The sequence below is a fragment of the Haemorhous mexicanus genome, chromosome 3 (assembly GCF_027477595.1).
Source record: "Haemorhous mexicanus isolate bHaeMex1 chromosome 3, bHaeMex1.pri, whole genome shotgun sequence".
NCBI lineage: Eukaryota > Metazoa > Chordata > Aves > Passeriformes > Fringillidae > Haemorhous > Haemorhous mexicanus.
The window spans coordinates 87,926,430-87,943,917 of NC_082343.1; the positions used below are offsets into that span (position 1 = coordinate 87,926,430).

The 17,488-nt window shown below is 37.9% G+C and overlaps 2 protein-coding genes across 2 annotated transcripts in view; one reads left to right on the forward strand and one right to left on the reverse strand.

The window, feature by feature from the left end:
- On the forward strand, positions 1-6,859 carry CGAS (cyclic GMP-AMP synthase). The gene is made up of 5 exons (XM_059842612.1): positions 1-908; positions 1,925-2,147; positions 2,975-3,220; positions 4,460-4,562; positions 5,166-6,859. The coding sequence occupies exons 1-5, from the start codon at positions 360-362 to the stop codon at positions 5,506-5,508; spliced, it is 1,464 nt and encodes a 487-aa protein (XP_059698595.1). The 5' UTR covers positions 1-359; the 3' UTR covers positions 5,509-6,859.
- The window catches only part of DDX43 (DEAD-box helicase 43), a 22,080-nt gene continuing 11,218 nt past the window's right edge, over positions 6,627-17,488 (reverse strand). Inside the window, exons 10-16 of the mRNA XM_059842613.1 lie at positions 15,884-15,984; positions 15,078-15,165; positions 13,447-13,574; positions 12,736-12,845; positions 11,873-12,011; positions 11,030-11,117; positions 6,627-7,723 (exon numbers count right to left, since the gene is read on the reverse strand). Coding sequence (XP_059698596.1) covers positions 7,616-7,723; positions 11,030-11,117; positions 11,873-12,011; positions 12,736-12,845; positions 13,447-13,574; positions 15,078-15,165; positions 15,884-15,984 — 762 coding nt within the window. The 3' untranslated portion in view covers positions 6,627-7,615. The remainder of the gene's footprint in view (positions 7,724-11,029; positions 11,118-11,872; positions 12,012-12,735; positions 12,846-13,446; positions 13,575-15,077; positions 15,166-15,883; positions 15,985-17,488) is intronic.

The window sequence follows — 17,488 nt, forward strand, 5'->3', positions numbered from 1 at the left end:
GGCCGAGCACCTCCGCGCGGCCGCCCGTCCTGGCGTCCCGTGCGGCTGGAAAAGGCGGGAGGTGCCGGGGCTCACGTGTCCTCGCCCCGCGGGCGGGCGGGGTCGCCCAGAAGCGGGAAAACGTTCCTCTCGGATTGGAGGGAGGCCGCAGCTTGGTTGTTGCTGGCCGTAGCTATCCTGTGCCCGGGCTGAGGTTGGCGCGCCGGGCAGCATCTCGCCTCCGCCCCGCTCGCCGGGTTTCGTTTCTTAGGGGAGTCGCGCTTCCTGGAAGAGGAACTCGCCCGAAGCCAGAGGCGGGAACCCCGGTGCTCGCGGAGTCGCTCTCGCCGTGTTGCTGGTGCGGAGAGGGAGCAGCGGCCATGAACACCGCAGGTGGCAGAGGGGCGCGGGCCAGGCGGGGGACGCGTCCCGCAGCTCCGCGGAGCCGCGGCGCGAAGGGCGCAGCCCGAAGCCCCTCGCGGGGCCGCGTCGCGGGTGAAGGCTCGAGCGCCATCGCGACCCCCCGGCCCCCGCGGACAGACGCAGCCCCTGCCCGGGGCGGCCGCTCGGCGCGGCGAGCCCCCGCTGCCCAGGAGCTGCCAGCGGGCAGGGCGGCGGGCGGCGCAGAGGCGCTCCCCGCCCCGCGGAGCAGGGCGCCGGCCGCCAGAGCCCCCGCGGCCCCGCGGAGCGTCGCGGCGGTGCCCGACGGGGCGGTCGCTGCCGCCGCCCGTCGCCCCCCGCCGGCGGCGGACGCTTTGCGGCTCCGGGAGGTGCTGTCGCGGCTCAGCCTGCCCCGCCAAGACGTGTCCGAGGCTTCGACATTGGTAAACACGGTGGTCTCGCACCTGGTCCAGACCATCCGCGGTAAGGACAGCTGCTTCAGCTCCATCGAGCGGCAGAGCGCCGGCAGCTACTACGAGCGTGTCAAGGTGGGTACCGGGGTGGGGGCAGCGCTCTCCCGCCGGGCGGCGGCGGCAGGTGGCGGGCGGGAACACGGGCCGGCCGCGCAGAGCCACTTTTCCCGCCGAGTCATGGCTCTATGGATATAACTGCATCTCTAAGGATGTCTCTGTGAAATAACCATAATGCATTACAAAATGATCGGTAGCCTGCTGAATGGTGTTACGTGCATTGAGTCAGAGATGCTACCTGAACGGGACGCGTTCAGGCTGCAGCAAGCCCTGCCCTCGCACAGCATGCAGGTGAGCCTGGTGTAACAACACGATCTGTCAGGTATAGCACTGCACGAGAAGCCCTGGGACAGGTTTTAGTTCATAGCTTTTTCAAAAAGCAGGAGTTACAGATACAAGTTGAAAGAAGAAAAATTTAGATTAGATATTAGAAATAATTTTTTTACTGCGAGGGTGGTGGGACAGTGGTATAGAGTGTCTGAGGAGATGACTTTGGATGCTCCAAACCCGGCAGTGTTGAAGGCCAGGTTGGATAAGTCCTTGAGCAACCTGGTCGAGTGGAAGGTATCCCTGCCCAGGGCAGGGGGAGTCAGGACTAGCTGTAGCTCTAAGGTCCATTCCAACACCTTCACCTTCTGTGATTAACCAGTACCTTTCTTCCTTGTTCCAGTAGACTGAAACTAAGTCAAATGGGGACACTTTTTTTTTCTACCTAAAACTAGCTTCAGACCTCGAAGTTCATTTTTTTCCTGACATCCTAAGTGCAAGAGGATGTCTTAGCATATTTATGCATTAATTATTCAGAGCAGCTCAAGAATCTTAAAACTATCTTAAAAAATTAATAAGTTGGAGAGCTGGGAAGTGAGCTGCAGATTGCTATTTTCCACCCCAATGCACAGTAATCTTGCAATACCACAGAAATAAGCTCATATTTCACATCAGACACCAAGGTAGATGAAACCACAACTGGTATAAAAATCTCAGGACAATAAAACCTAAGTTGCACATTAATTGTTGTATACTTATATTTGCAGATATCTGAACCAAATGAGTTTGACATCATGCTTGTAATGCCTGTTCCAAGGATTCAGCTGGATGAGTCTGATGATACTGGAGCCTATTATTATGTATCATTCAAAAGGATTCCAAAAGAAAAGAGTTGGTTGAAGTTCCTAGAGGAAGATGGAACATTATCAGCCTTTAAAATGCTTCAAGCACTAAGAGAGATTATTAAACAGGAAGTTAAAAACATTAAAGGTTAGTACTGAGAGAATAAGCTTCATCAGGAAGAGGTAAAAACCCAGTTACATTGTGCATATATGTTGCCCCAGTGTTAAGAAGATTTTCCTGCCAGTCCTCTGTCTCCTTGTGCCAACAGAGCTGTAACCCCTCCTCTCCCCAGTATCTCAAGCTGGCTCTTGTGTTAAGAATCACAAATACACATAGGTAACTTGTTACATTATTAACTCCACTATGCATATTTTCTGCATGAAAATAATAAATACTAAGGGTTCTGTTGCATGCTTGCTATTTCCTACATGACCTATACATCTTACATCTATCTGGAGTATACAAAGAGCCATTTGCTGAAGAGCTTTCTTTTATACAGCACCTGTATTTTCTTTTATACAGTACCTAATATTTTTTATTGATCAGTACAGAAACTGCATCCCAGTTACTTTTATAATTATTTAAAATACATGATATATATATATATACACACAATATAATTATATTAAAATAACCCCAGTTAGGGTTATTTTTTTCCCAAAACCTTCAGAAACATTGTGGCCAGATCTCTTCACTGTGTGTTTTCAACAGGGAAGTAGTTACGAAAAACATTATTATATTTTTAATTCTTAGACAGTAAATCAAGTAAACACAGTAGTGTTCCCTGTTTCATAGAACTCTTCAATAGACCTTCTCAATGTTTCAACATCCTGTAGGATAAAGAACCACTGACTGTACCCAGGTATTTCTTTTGATTGCTTATGAACTCTTTAGTAAAAACTGTAACATTCTTCACAAAAAAGTTTTAATCAACTAATCTATCTATCATGAAATATCACTTTCTTTGTTACTAGATGTGGAAGTCACAGTGGCAAGAAAAAAGGCTGGAAGCCCTGCAATAACTCTTCAGATCAAAAATCCTCCATCAGAAATATCGGTGGACATCATCTTGACTTTGGAGGCTCAGAAGAGCTGGCCCCCCAGCACACAGGATGGCCTCAAAATTGAACAGTGGCTGGGAACTAAAAAGAGGAGGGATTTCAGATTTAGATCAATTTATTTAGTAGCCAAGCAAAACAAAAGAGAAAAAGTTCTAAGAGGTACTTCAAATGTGGACAAATAATAAGTTATGAAGTATCTTCTCTACAACTTGATCACTTACAAGTGCTATAGAAAGGGTATCCAGATCATGTTCAGTATTCTGTCTTCCAGACACCTCATCCTGGATATATCCAGCTCAGACAACTGAAATCCCTCTTTAAAGCATCAGATTTGTGGTACTGCTTGTCCTGTAACTGAAATGTAAATACCAGGCTGTACACTAACCATTACTAAGAGCATTACATTAAATCCACTCCAGCCAGACACATAGATATGAGCTTTCCCTGGTGCTAGCACTGTGCTTAAGAGCAGCATGCACTCTCTTGTAAGGAAATTAGAAGAAAGTTGCTAAAAATGCAGGGAACTTCCCTGTACACGAGACTGCATCCACAAATCAGACACTTCTGCAGGAAGCAAACTGTTTTCTATCAAGATACATTATTTCTCACTGAACTCTGGTATGGCTACAACATTTTTTCCTCCAGACCACTGCCGCATTGAGCCTCCTTTAGTTTGCAGAATCATTCTGACTTGTCAGTGCATTATGGTAACTGATCATTTCAGCAACAAGACTTCAAGCATTCTGCTACCATTTTAATTAGCATGCCCATGTTATCAAAGGCCAGTACAGAAGTACTGATTTATTTTGCAATTTCTTCCTGTGCAAATTAAATGCAAAGAGTAACTGAGCCAAACAGGCAAGGGAAACAGTGTAATTCATGAAAAGAAGACAAAAGTGATTGCCGGTATTAGAAACAGGGCATTGAGCCATTATTTTCAGAAGCATGAGCAGAAGAACAAAAAGAAATGCTTTAGAACAGTCATCTTACATGAGACAAACTCACAAACCTATTACTTGCACAAAGAAAACCCAGAAAACAGTAAGAGAACAGAATTTAAAAGGCTGTAGATTTCCATGAATAATGCAGTTCTCTAAATCATGTTCAGCAAATCCAGGGACATTCAGAACTAGGCCTAATTTTAAAGTAAATCCAAACATCCTGAGGAATTTAAAGCATCCAAACAATTATGTCCTATATTAATTACATTCTAATTGTCTTTGTGAAGCAGCTGGGGAGTTAAGGAGAAACTACACTCACTGAATGATGTGGGGTTTTTTTTAGTGGGTGCAAAAAATTGTGGGTATTTAAGTCAATTACAAAACTGGAGGGTTTTTTTTTCCTAGCTATGAAAGCTGATGCTTAGTGCTGTGTAACCAGTCTTGTGCTTGACTTCAGGGAACACCTGGCGACTCTCCTTCTCACATATTGAAAAGGAGATGATAAACAATCATGGTAACTCTAAGACCTGCTGTGAATCCGATGGACCAAAGTGCTGTAGGTTGGTATTTCACAGGATTATTTCACTTTAGGCCTGTGTGAGCTGGGCTAGCACTAACACTGTTTCAGTTTACCACTTAAGAATTTGATCTAACAGTAATTACTCATAATAGGAAACAAGATACAACACTGCATGAAAGGTGGAAACAATCACTTTGCTGGTTTAGACTCCAGACTTGCCTTAGAATGCAAAAGGATGTGACTTGTTCAATTATCTTTCTCAAATTCAGTCCTGTTTTAAAAAAAAAAGCTTTAAAAAGTGACTGACTCCACTTTCTGAGCAAAATTGCCCTTCGTATCAAGGCAATTTCTAAACTGATGGTGAGAAAACTGCTGAATGAGATCAAGATGAATAAGTGATTTTTCACTTCCATGAGAACTGTCTTCCAAATTTCTTCAACAAGGAAGAACAAAACCCACATGAGGTACAGAACCTCCTTAACAAGTAAACCAAGAAGTTGGTTTGCCAATTACATCTTGTACTGAATCAAGAAAGCAACAAGATAATTAATGCATAATTTTGTTTCAGTATCTGATCTACATATTTAGAACTATGGAGAAGGTACCTAATATATATATATATATTTTTTTTTTTTTTTAACAGGAAAGGTTGTCTTAAGCTGCTGAAGTTTCTTCTAGAGCGACTTAAAATGAAACATCCAAAAGAATTGGAAAAATTCTGTTCCTATCATGTCAAAACTGCTTTTCTCCACTCCTGTGTCACGTGGCCAAATGATACAGACTGGCACTTGGGAAACCTGGATCATTCCTTTCAGCAATGTCTGGGATTTTTTGTGGGTTGTCTCCAAAAGTCTCAGCTGACTCACTTTTTTATTCCCCAATACAACTTGCTCAGCCTAGAAGATAAGGCAAGACATCATTTCCTTTCAAGAAAAATAAGCTATGAATTGAACAATGGATTCCCAGTATTTCATGAGAATTATTAAGAACATTGTTCACAATAGATATCTAATCATGTTGACTTTACATCTTTGAAACAAAAAAACTGCATTATAAATGACTCTTCAGTAGTCTGTTCTACAAAACCCAAAAACCCCAAAAGAAAATAAAATGAAGACCACTAAGCGAAACATCTATACTTCAGTCACACTGCTTAGCCATAACCCTTAACAGAAATGTTTTAAGTAATATTTACCTTGCCTATCCAAATGTGGATGTCACCTGCAAAATATCTTCAAGGTATACTAAGAACATAGAGAAGAATTTGCAATAGTTCATTTCCCACATGTAATTTCTATGTTTCCAAACACAAAGGCATCAATGACTTCATAAAGGAAAAACTGACAATTTTATTTAAAATTAAGACCCACTGCAGAATATCCAAAATACACTCCTACTTTCAAAAGAAAAACAAAAAAAGTCACTGGAGTTACTTCAACATTAACCAGAACAACTTCTCCAGATTACCTGGGTGGATATGAAGATCTTTTACAGAAGACAATCACCAGCAACAGTTACCAGAGAGTATATTTTACCTGAGTAATATGAAGTAACTTATCCTGAAGTAACTTATCCTTTTTGAGTCTTCAGAATTACTTTAGAAATCAGTCTTTTCATTGGGCTTTGGATGGGAAACAATCGTTACCTAATAAGCTGCAACAGAGTAGGTGGTTTTCTGCCAATGAGCATTTATTTGTATGATGAATCATGTAGAAAGAAATGCATCTTTCAGCCTGTATCAAAGAGGAAGACTCTTGATATAAAAGGTTTTCAAAACCAAAATGCAGCATGAACTGGACACTCCTGAAATTGAAATTAATATCCATTTTTCTCATATTGAAGAAATGTGTATTAGGAAAAAAAAAAAAAGATAATAATTCCTATTACTAAAATTGTGCAGGTGAGAAGTACACAGCATTTGAGAACTGCTGTGCTGCAGATAAATACATCTTTTGCTTCTACTTATAGAAGCCATGGAAAGTCCATATTTTTAGCCTACTTTTTGAAGGCAAAATAACCTACTGGCTTGAATAATGCCCAGATTTACCTCAATCATGAGCAAATTAAGAGAAAAGAATATTTAGAGAGTAGTTTTAGTAAACTATTTTAATTTTACTGTATTTTGTTTATTAGTTTTTATTTAATCGTATGACATAAATATAAACACAAGTTCAGACCAAGCATCAAATGAAGGAATAACTCCTTCCCATAAAAATTTCAAAGAGTAGAAAACATGCCCCATTATCACTGGGAGACTGGTGTGACAGAACCTGACATCCAAATGTAAAGTGTGAATCAACTTTATCTGGAAGAAATAAAAGCTGACCTTCAAATGCATTCTTTTCTTCCATGACTTTGTTAACATTGCTTTAGTAAATTCTGCTTTCATTCCTTAAGCTAGAATATTACATCCACAAAAAGCAAAAGCAGGTCTTCTTCCCCAGTTAGCCACAAACAAGTACTTCCTGTCATGCTCTCTTCCATTACAAGAAAATGCAGACCTCTCTCAAAAAATCCTGAGACACAAGTCTTAGCAAAAATGACTACCAATGCTAAGTTTTAAAGTAAGAATAAAGAAAACTTGCTTCAGCAAACACAAGGAACAGCAAACAGAGCAGTTTTCATTATCCTGAGAAATCTCCCTGCATGCCAGCAGCATATCAAGGCAAAGGTACAGTATTTTGAAACTACATTGACAAACATTGCTTACAATGAAAAATCTGGTTCTCTGAATATAAAAGGAAAAATTATCTTTTACATTCTTTTAAAGTAATACTGCATTTAACTAAAAAAAAAACCCAAACCAACCAACAAAGACACAATATTTGTTTTTAACCAGTAGACAATGTCTTTAGATGTTTCATACATCACACAAGAAAAAAATATTATGTGAAAATAGTGTTCAAGTGCAAAACCAGATTTATTCCTATATAAAGTTAACCCAGTTTTCTAAGATGCTTTTGAGAAGTTTGTTTAAATAAGACAGGTACAGAAAACAATCAAACACAAAATGAAACTAATAAATTCAAGCCCGTGGAAGCTAACACCAATTAAAATCACTTTCTCTGTTTCAGTAGCTTCAAGGGACTACACTTATTTTGAAGGCTTTCTCCAAGGTCTTGGTATATCCTTTTCAATTTCTTTTCTCATTTGTGATTGTTTGTATCTTTCTGCCATTGCAATAAGCTCATCAGGAACTACCTATTAAAAAAGTAGGCAAAAAACCAAAGTGAATTTTAAATAAATCTAAGCTTTCAGACTGCTTTATGAAAATGCTACTGATTTGTTTGTTCCCAAACTTGATTTCATTATTTATCAGGCTCCTGTCACTTTGCAGAATCTTTTCCATAAAAATGCAGAGAGAAATCTTTTTACAAAAGATTGTACTGAAATATACTGAAAAATAATCATCATAGTGTCTCTGGATTTTCAATAATTTATCTATGCTTGTATCACCATATCTGATGGCAACATATAACCAGGTAATTCTAACATTTCTGTTTGAACTATAATGTATCTTTTAGTTATAAGGAACAGCTGGTAAAAACATCCAGTGCCACTTACAGGTGATATTTTATTATATACATCTACTGAATGTTGATTTGTATTAAATTCCTTATGGAAGTTTTAGGAGCCTCTGAAGAGAAACTTTGTGACTTAAAGATAAGTGTTGTCATAGGAATGGTTCTCAGGTGCTTAGAACAAAGCTAAAAGACAAGGAAAGAGGGGCAGGAGAAAATGGTCAGATCTCCCACCACTGGGAGGTCGTAAGAGCACCTTACCAAGATCCACAGGGGTTTTTGGCTTTTTTGTAATTATGTGGAAAAGGTGAATAGTATCATCAAAACACTCTCACCTCAGAGTTCTTAACGACTGAGGCCAGATGTGAAGAATTACAGACAGATTTATTAGTTGAGTGACAGTGATGGAAAAAAAACCCTGATATCATTCTTTTGCTCAGAAAACAAAGGCAATATCCAACAAGACTTCTTAAACCAGGTTGGGCAAAAAGCTTACATTAATGCAATGTTTACTGCAAAAAGCACAGTGTGCAACTGTACTGTCAAGAGGTCTAGGATCACTGATCTATCAAAGCCAGCCCACTTCAGCAATCTGCAATGGCACATGGCTGTCAGTGGAAGTCACCCCTCCAGAACCAGTTTCCTGATCAGAGCAAAGGGCACTGTGTGAACGTGCTATTAATATGATTGCCCCGTCTCTGTCATTTGTGTCTGCCAGTGGCACAAATACAGTGCAAACAGCAGAGTACAAACAAATGTAAATACCTTAAAGTCTCCCTAAATGTGCCTGGGCTTGGCAATGCTTGAACAGGTGGAGAATGCAGCCAGGACAAAAGGTCTGGTGGAGCAGGAAGTCATATTCCTTTAGTTTCCATTTCTTTTGGTCGGCTTTATAATTGAGCAATACTTGCTAGTTGCTATCAGCAACTTTTTCTTGAGCTGGCATGAGGGACAGCTCACTAGTATATGTTTTACATGCTGAATTGCTCTTACTGGTGAACAACTACCCTGGCAAAATATGTCAACTCTGGAAGAGTCCATTCTGCCTAAGTTTCAAACATTATTTAAAAGTAAAGTTAATGTATCACTAGCTGAAAGGCACAACAGGCTTATCAGTGGAGACAGGAGTAATGAGACAAAGTTATTTTTCAGTTGAAACATGGGATGATTCTCTTCCTCAGTATAAAATCTTACCCTAGAGCTTGAAGCATAATTTATTCCAAACTAAAATCGCAACAATTTCTTGCAAGAGTGGCTTTTGAGCAAGCACAAGTCAAGAGTGGGAAGAAGTGAGGATATAGAAACATAAAAATCTCAGGGAGGTAATATCCAGCATCTAGTGGCTTGCTGAAATTTTTCATGAACAATTAATGAACAATGCATCTGCTGAACATACAAGCTAGGGTAGGGTCATCCAAGTGAGAAAAGGATAAAGATGCCATAATTTATATGGAATGCTTTTCTTGGTATCACAGAGATTACTGTTTTTTCCACTAAATCTGTCCATGCTTGTTAATAAGCATTTATATAGAAAAGATTCTTTCAGCATGAAATAGACACCTTTTTGTTGTACTTGTTTTTCTTTATATATCTATAGATTTGGTATCACAGAGAACATTTTGCTAACAAAAGCAACTAACTTGTTTTGAAATCAAAAGTATTCTGAGCCTTCAGGTCTCTCTTACATAATGCTTTAAGACTGAAACAATGGTATTTTCATTTGTCATGAGAAAAAACCCCAACACTTTGTCTGTAAGGATACTTCCTTTCTATCAGACATAACTAAGTTTGAGAATAATGTTATGACTAATAGTAACTTCTGAAAGCAAGGATTCAGAGTTCCTCTTTTCTCCTCTGAACTCAGAGACTTGTTCCCAGTTGAACTATAGCACATTACAAATAACCACAACCAGTTTGGGAACTTTGCAGTCTGCAGCTGGAGACAAGACTTGAAAGGTAATTGCCAACTCAGAATAAAAACTCAAGGCACCTCTAAAGTAGCTTCACAGTATCATTTCTGGTTTCACCTCTTGCATTTTCTGAATAAAAACAAAGCAAAAAAACCCCATCCCAACCAAAAACCCCAAATCTGCTACTTAAAGGAATTATTAGGTGACTACTCTTCTACACCTTTTTTTTTTTCCTTTTCCACCCTCAAAAGCATCTTACTAGGCTTGCAATAAAGCAACACAGTATCTTTCAAAGAAGAGTTGTAAAACAGAGGATTGAGGTGAAGTTCTAACCCAAGGTTTAAAGTCTGAGTAAGTGTCTATAGTAAAAACCACAGATTCTAGATAAAATCCATTTAGTGTGTACTTAAACTCCCATCCAAAAAACCAAACAAACACTGTAACCCAAACAAAATTTCAGCTCAAGTCAGGACTTGAGCTGGGGGTTTACTATAAGTCAGGCAGAATGTTGTTCTTTGTTACAGCAAAAAACAGTAACACAATTATCTGTTTTCTCAGATACGATATCTAGAAAAAATATGCTTCTTTAAAGAAAGAGATCACATTCCAGTTCCACTTCCCATACTATTTACAAGCATCAGTAATAAAGCTTGGAAAAGTACATGCAGGCATTACAACTCTCAGATAGTTGAGCTTCTTCTGATACAAGTGCTGTTAATATTTAGACCATTAAACAAGAAATTGGTACATGCATCCAAAAGTGAAATACAAACGGAATAAATTTTTATTAAATAAAAGAAACCCTATTATTTCTCTGCAGACCTCAATGTGTATGCTAGTTATTTTTTCTTTAGACATAGAAGGCTTTGGTTAAAGTTCACAGTTCCTTCCTGGGACTCACCTGTAAGGTAAAATACAGCTAAGGCTATCTAGGACAAGACAGACTAAAATATTTTCTTTCCTTGAGACACCACAAACACTCACCAAGAAGGGTCTAAATAGTCTTGGACCTTCATGACATGCTTCAGGTGCTAACCCAGAACCAATATAAATCTTACAGAGTAATGTATGCTTACTTGGTTTGCTCTTTCCAGAATGTCAATCAGCTCGGACGCAAACCTCCAATCATTGCTGGTGACAAGTGTTACTGCCTCCCCAGAGCGCCTATAAGAGGAAGGAAACAACTGCTGATCCTCCAAACTCTGGCCAGGCTTTTACTACTGACCTAGGCAGTAATGAACAGTACTACAGGCAATATTACTGAGCTGATAGAATAAAAGTGGCTTGAGAAGTAACCCTGCACATGACAGAGAGCAACTTCTCATAAAAATCAGAATACAGCAATTCACCTAAAATTGAGCAAATGCAAAACTAATTTAGATTTTTAGCTAATAAACATAGCATAATAGCAACATATTTAAGTATGAAGAGACACATTCACATCATGATTAAATGAGAAAAATCACACTTGTACTAGCCTGGGAAAGCAGCATCCAAAAGAACTACCACTAAATTACACCACCATGATCGGCTGCAGACTTTGAACCTACAGATGCTTCTTTGCAATGTGCTGTCTAGAAACTAAATAAATCAGCAGCTCATGAAGAGATAAACAAGGAAGTAACATTCCAGAATATCAATGCAAATTGTTTTTCTAATTCTTCCTCATATTTATGCCAGCTTTCAAACACCCTTGATTCAATAACAGAAAAGTGTAAAACTTGCTTGCCTTCAATTTAACAGTGAATTCATTTAAAAACATAAAGCAGTGTGTTTCTGGAACATACTTTGAAAGACTGAAGTCTTGACTGCCCCACCCCACATCACCTGTAGCCTCTAGAATTTGGCAAGAAAAACACGCTGTGCACAAAACATAACAAACACTAATAACACATGACTATTTTCTGCTAAACACTTACCCTGCTCTTCCAGTACGACCTACTCTGTGAACATATTCTTCAATGTTGCGAGGGAAATCGAAGTTGAAAACATGAGTAATATCGTGCACATCGAGGCCACGGGATGCCAAATCAGTAGCCACCAATATTCGAACTTTGCCTACAGTAAGTATGACAGGAAGAGAACTGGAGTTTATGGAACAAACAGAAAACATTTTCCAGTCTATTGGTTTTCTAGCTCATAATGCACTTAATATTCTTAACACAAAGTAAAAATATGCTTGTTGAATGTCACACTGAGTTAGTTCCAAAAACAAGCTGGTAAGTAAGCACCCAAAATGTCATTTTACTATTATTTGCATTTCACAAGCAGAACAGCAGAGTGCAGGAAAAGTAAGAAGTATGCCTGGTTGATATAAAGAGTCTGTCCAAAGAACAAAAACTTCAACAACTATATTCTCAGCTGACACTCTTGTCACAGCATGAGTCTTTTATTAGCATGTGTTCACATAACCCTGAATTGTGTTCACACAACCCTACTAGCATAATCTGGAGCAGGACTGTTTCACTGAAAGCATCATCATCTGACATTTAAGTTTACCATTCTGTAGACATACAATAACAATTTTTCCAGAAATGTCAAAAGTAAAATAAGCCTTAAATTATTAAACTCGCAGACATTCAAAATTTTGTTGAAGAGCCATCTCTTTGTTTGCTGGGTCTTTTTTTGTCAAATTAATAAAGAAAATATAAAATTCAGAGCTCTTTGCTATTTTAATTTCTATAGTACTAACGAGACAGGACACTTAGAAATAGACAAGTTTTGACCAGAATAAACTTTAAAATTCTGGTCTAAACAAACCAGTACTTCAGTACAAACTCACCTTTCTTGAAGTCATCTAAAGCCTGTTCTCGATCACATTGTTCCCTGTTGCCATGAAGCGACTGTACTGGAATTCCTTGGATACCAAAGTCACTTGCCAAGTCATCAGCTCTAGGGTGAAATAAAGCAATGGCTCTTAAAATAGAAGAAAAAAAGGAAACAAAATAGTGCAGCATCTAGATTGAAATCAAAAAGACAGTAACATGACAGCAAAAGCTAAATGTGTGCTTAAGGACAAAACATTACCAAGGTCAGCCGATACTTATTATTAAACAGGAAAGCAAGTCTACTCCACATAGAAATGTTTACCTTTACTTATACTTTAGAGGAATACTAAATTTTTTTTGTGTGCTTCACTCAAAAAGTTCAAGTACGATACAATGACCACCCCCCACATTAATCAGGTCTTTCAAGCACCAGAAGTGTATGAAAGTAAACAGTACATCACACTGATGTATCCCCAAGAATCCAAACATCCCACTTGAGCTACGTGAAACTGAGACTTACCACCAGCATTAATGATATTTAAAAAAATACAAACTGCCAGTCAGTTTAAAGGAAGAAATAAATAAATAAAAATAATACTACTAGCAGCACATTGTAGAGAAGAGCTATTACACTTGATAGTTCTTATGTGAACTAAGAAACTATTCAGTATTTCTGTTAGGAAAAAAACCCCAAACAGAGATGACACTGGGAAGTGATTACATACGTAAGCTTTTTGCCCACAAAAATGATGACCTTATCTTTTGGCTTCATAGACTTAATGAAGCTATGCATGAAAGATCTCTTTTCTTCCTCGGGGATAACAATAACTTTTTGTTGTACTGTGCTTACTGCCTGTCAAACAGCAAAAAGGGATGTTAGGGAGAAACAGATTACAATAATATTTTTTTTCTGTTAATTCCCATATTGCCATGTTATAAAACTAGTAATACATGATACCATAAAAAATTATTTTAATACGTATCAGTTTGGAGTCCAACCAATGCAGATTTCTTATTTCCTCAATGCTTTAGGAGAATAATAAAATTTACCCTTAAGCAGTTTTCCAAACTATTTATTTGCAGAGATTTAGAGGGTACCAACTAGTGAGGTGAAATAAATATATTATTAGTAAAAAACATACTTAAATTCTTTAATTTGCAATTTTTTAATGTTATTCCAGAGCAAGTTGGCAGTCTTACTTGAAATTACAGGCTTGTAAAGATGCTGTAAATCTCTTTGAAATGATAAGTTCTAACTATTCCAATAACAGTTCATTAAAAACTTTACTCCATTACCTCTGAAGGTTACCACAGAATATCTAAGGACTAACTAATAAGCAGGATAAAATGTCCAGATATTCTCATAGCATGGTATCATGATCTTGTGGCAAGAGTTGAAGATTCAATCAAGTAGACAAAGATCCTCTCTCCACATGGGAACCCTTCCCCCCCACCAGATTTGTCAAATGGGAGAAGCTCCTGTAAAAATAGATTAATGCCCTAGAAAACAGAGCTACAAGAGCAGCTGTCTTTCAAATTCTGATCCTGACAAGAATTGCCCTTTGATATAAGTGTAGTTCTGAACAGAACAGACAAAAAGCACACTCTGTGTCTCTATTTCTACTGAAAAGTATACTAGATACTAGGCTTCCTCATTCCCTATCGCTAAAAAAAATGGAACTGAAAAGGAAACTTTCCTAAGATCCTGGGCAAACTACTATTCCTGTAAATTCTGCTGGTAATGAAGCCAAATACACATAGCTGCACAACAATGACAAATAAGCAGCTACATTCACATGTAGAAGTTTTGGACTTTAAAGACAGTTCTTACTCTAACACATACTTTCTGCTACAGACAAGTGTCCTCCAAGAGTTTAGTACAAAGCACTCTCAAACTCCATTTGAGAAAGATGCAGTCAGGAAACACAAATTTAGATAAGGACTTGTATGCATTAGAAAGAAGATCTTCAGAAGGAAAACCAAATAAAGAACAAGAACTTGCTGAACCAAAATGAAGGTTGCAAAATCAAGGGATCACACAAAAACATTGGCATTGTGAAATAGAACATTAAATATGATTGATACTTGTCACCTGTTATGTCTTCTACTGAAGAGCTAAGACTTCCAGATGTTGTTACAGCAAATATGTTGGTTTATACTTTTAAAATTTTTTCTGAACTTTTAAGGAAACTTAAAAATAAAGAGCATGGAGGTGTTTCTTGAAAGCTCAGATTGATTACAAAAGATATGTGAATTTACTTACATACAGTTAGTTACAAGCAAAAAATTTCCGGGCTTAAACATAGGTTCTTCTACAAAAGGAAGTGGAAAAACCAAAAAGAACAGGACAACTTACTGCTAAGTCAAGAGTGCCAACATACACAATCATGGGATTTTTCAGGTAGGATTTTGCTAGGCGACGGACACCATCAGGCCAAGTAGCACTAAACAGGAAATGGAGAGGAAAACACACACATGTGAGAATAGTGTGCCAAATCTTCTCCAATTCATTAATTTCATCATATTTTCCTTTCCTTTCCTATCTTATACACCAGTGAAATAGATATGCAGTAACAGTATTGAGTTTAATTAATCTTAAGTTAATAGTGAACAGCACTTGAGCTTAAAAGGTAATTTTGTTGGTTAAAAGTACAGGCAACAATTATGGAGCCTTTCTATTGAAGCCTCAACTGAGTTTAGTAGTTGAACAATACCTGATAAGCAAGTTTCTGTTTTCTTAAACAACAGCTTAAATGCAAAATATGGGAACAAAAATGATTGTTGGGATATTTGATTGTTAAATTCCCAAAAGCTGCATAATTTCAAAATTAATCCAGGTACAGACTAGAACAGATACTGATCAGAAAGTCAGGAAATACATTTGGTCTCAGATGGAGAACTGTAAGTTGGCATTTCAAGTAGATATGGTAAATTCCAGCTCTCCCAGGATATCCTCCTTTTTTTGGGACAACCCAACTGTCTTTATATTTGATGTAAAAAAATCAGAAAAGACAGTAAAAAATGAAAAAAAAAAGAGTCAAATGACTCATCAGGACTTACTAGACCAAGTTAGAAAGAAAACTAATAAAAATTTTAAGAATTGACACATTTGTTATTCAATAACCTTAAGTTCAAGTCCTGAGCACTACCATGTTTAGATACCTTGTCATAATAGTTTGTCTGTCAGGACGCACATCTATTAGGATCTTCATTATCTGAGGTTCAAATCCCATATCCAGCATTCTGTCAGCCTCATCTAAAACCTGTCCAGAAACAAAGTTATTTACTCTGCCTAGTCCCTCATATAAGGGTTTGTTTCAGCAGGACATTACACAGAAAAAGATTTTAATGGTAACTGTTTTAACTGCAGAATCTTCTCCACAACTTACTGCAAAACCTGTTCAACTTTTATTTTACCTCTTCAATTTCCTTGACACTTTTTCATTCAGTATTATATTTGCAGGCAAAACAAGAAAATTCACAGTTCCTTTAAGAGCATTTAAAGTCAATTAAAAAAACCCCATCCGTTTGTTTTACCAAAAATTAGGTTAATGGCTAAAACTAAGTACAAACTAAAAAAAAACCCAAAAAACCCATAACCAACCAAACCCAGAGGGGAGCAACCTGCTCAACACACATAGGAAATTGTTTGCAATTTTAAGGGGAAATCTCATTTCTACCTCATAAGAGATCTCATACAGGACCAAAATATCACTTGTCAATTTAGTTCCTCATTACAAGTAGGAAAAAAGCCAGAGCATACATTCTGGCACACACTAGGACACTGCACAACTCCCAGAGCACAAGCTTGTTTCATCTGGTAAAAAAAGCTAGAACTGAACAACTGAGTTGGAGGTCTGAACACATCTCTTTGGAACTAAAAAGTTTTCTAATATACAAGGACACTTGTGAATGTTTTCAGTCTCATACAAAGAAAGAAGACTGACATCTGAGACTCATTTATTTTCTTTGATTGATAGAACTCTATTTGAAAATTAAAGTCATATGGATTGTGCTTTTAAGTATTTTAAGTATTGACAATTTCTAGTCACTTATGTGGAAATACAAGACATTGATGAAAATCCCTTTCTACTGTCCTAATTCTGCTGTTCCATTATTCTCTGATATTTTATTTTATTAAAGGGGTTTAGTACATTATTTATGTAAATCTCTGAAATAACCACAAATTATCAACTAAGAGACAAGACAAGAATTCTATTTCTTTATTTAATTCTTTTTATTTTTAGAGGGCTCATAGAGGTGTCATTAACTACATGAATTCTAATTGAATAGCAAGGCTGAAACATCACTAATTTTACATAAAGAGTTGGCTCAAATGCCTTTTTCAGCAGTAGAAGCTTTCTATGCTATTAAGCTCACTGGCACTTTGCTGCAGAGGGAAAAAGAAGCATCTGTGCCTAATAGATGGATCAGGTAGCTGAAATTTACTTTTCTTATTTCTGATAGCTGCTTCATTAAGAAGGCTGTAATATATATCAGGTAGCTTTTAGTATTGTTTTTTTCAAATGTGTCACAGCCCCATCCTGGTTTATAATCTAAATGTCCTTCAAAGGATATAATCTTAGGTTTCTTGTTATCTTTAAATATATACATATTTATTTGTTTGTTAATATTGTTCATTTCAGTTCTGTTTCTTGGCAAAAAATTCTTACAAGCCAGTTCTTCCTTTGAAAGGAATTTCATTTCCTCTTTCCTTTGTTTTAAATCAGTTATTGGTAAGTTTAACACCATTTTTTTAAATTGAAG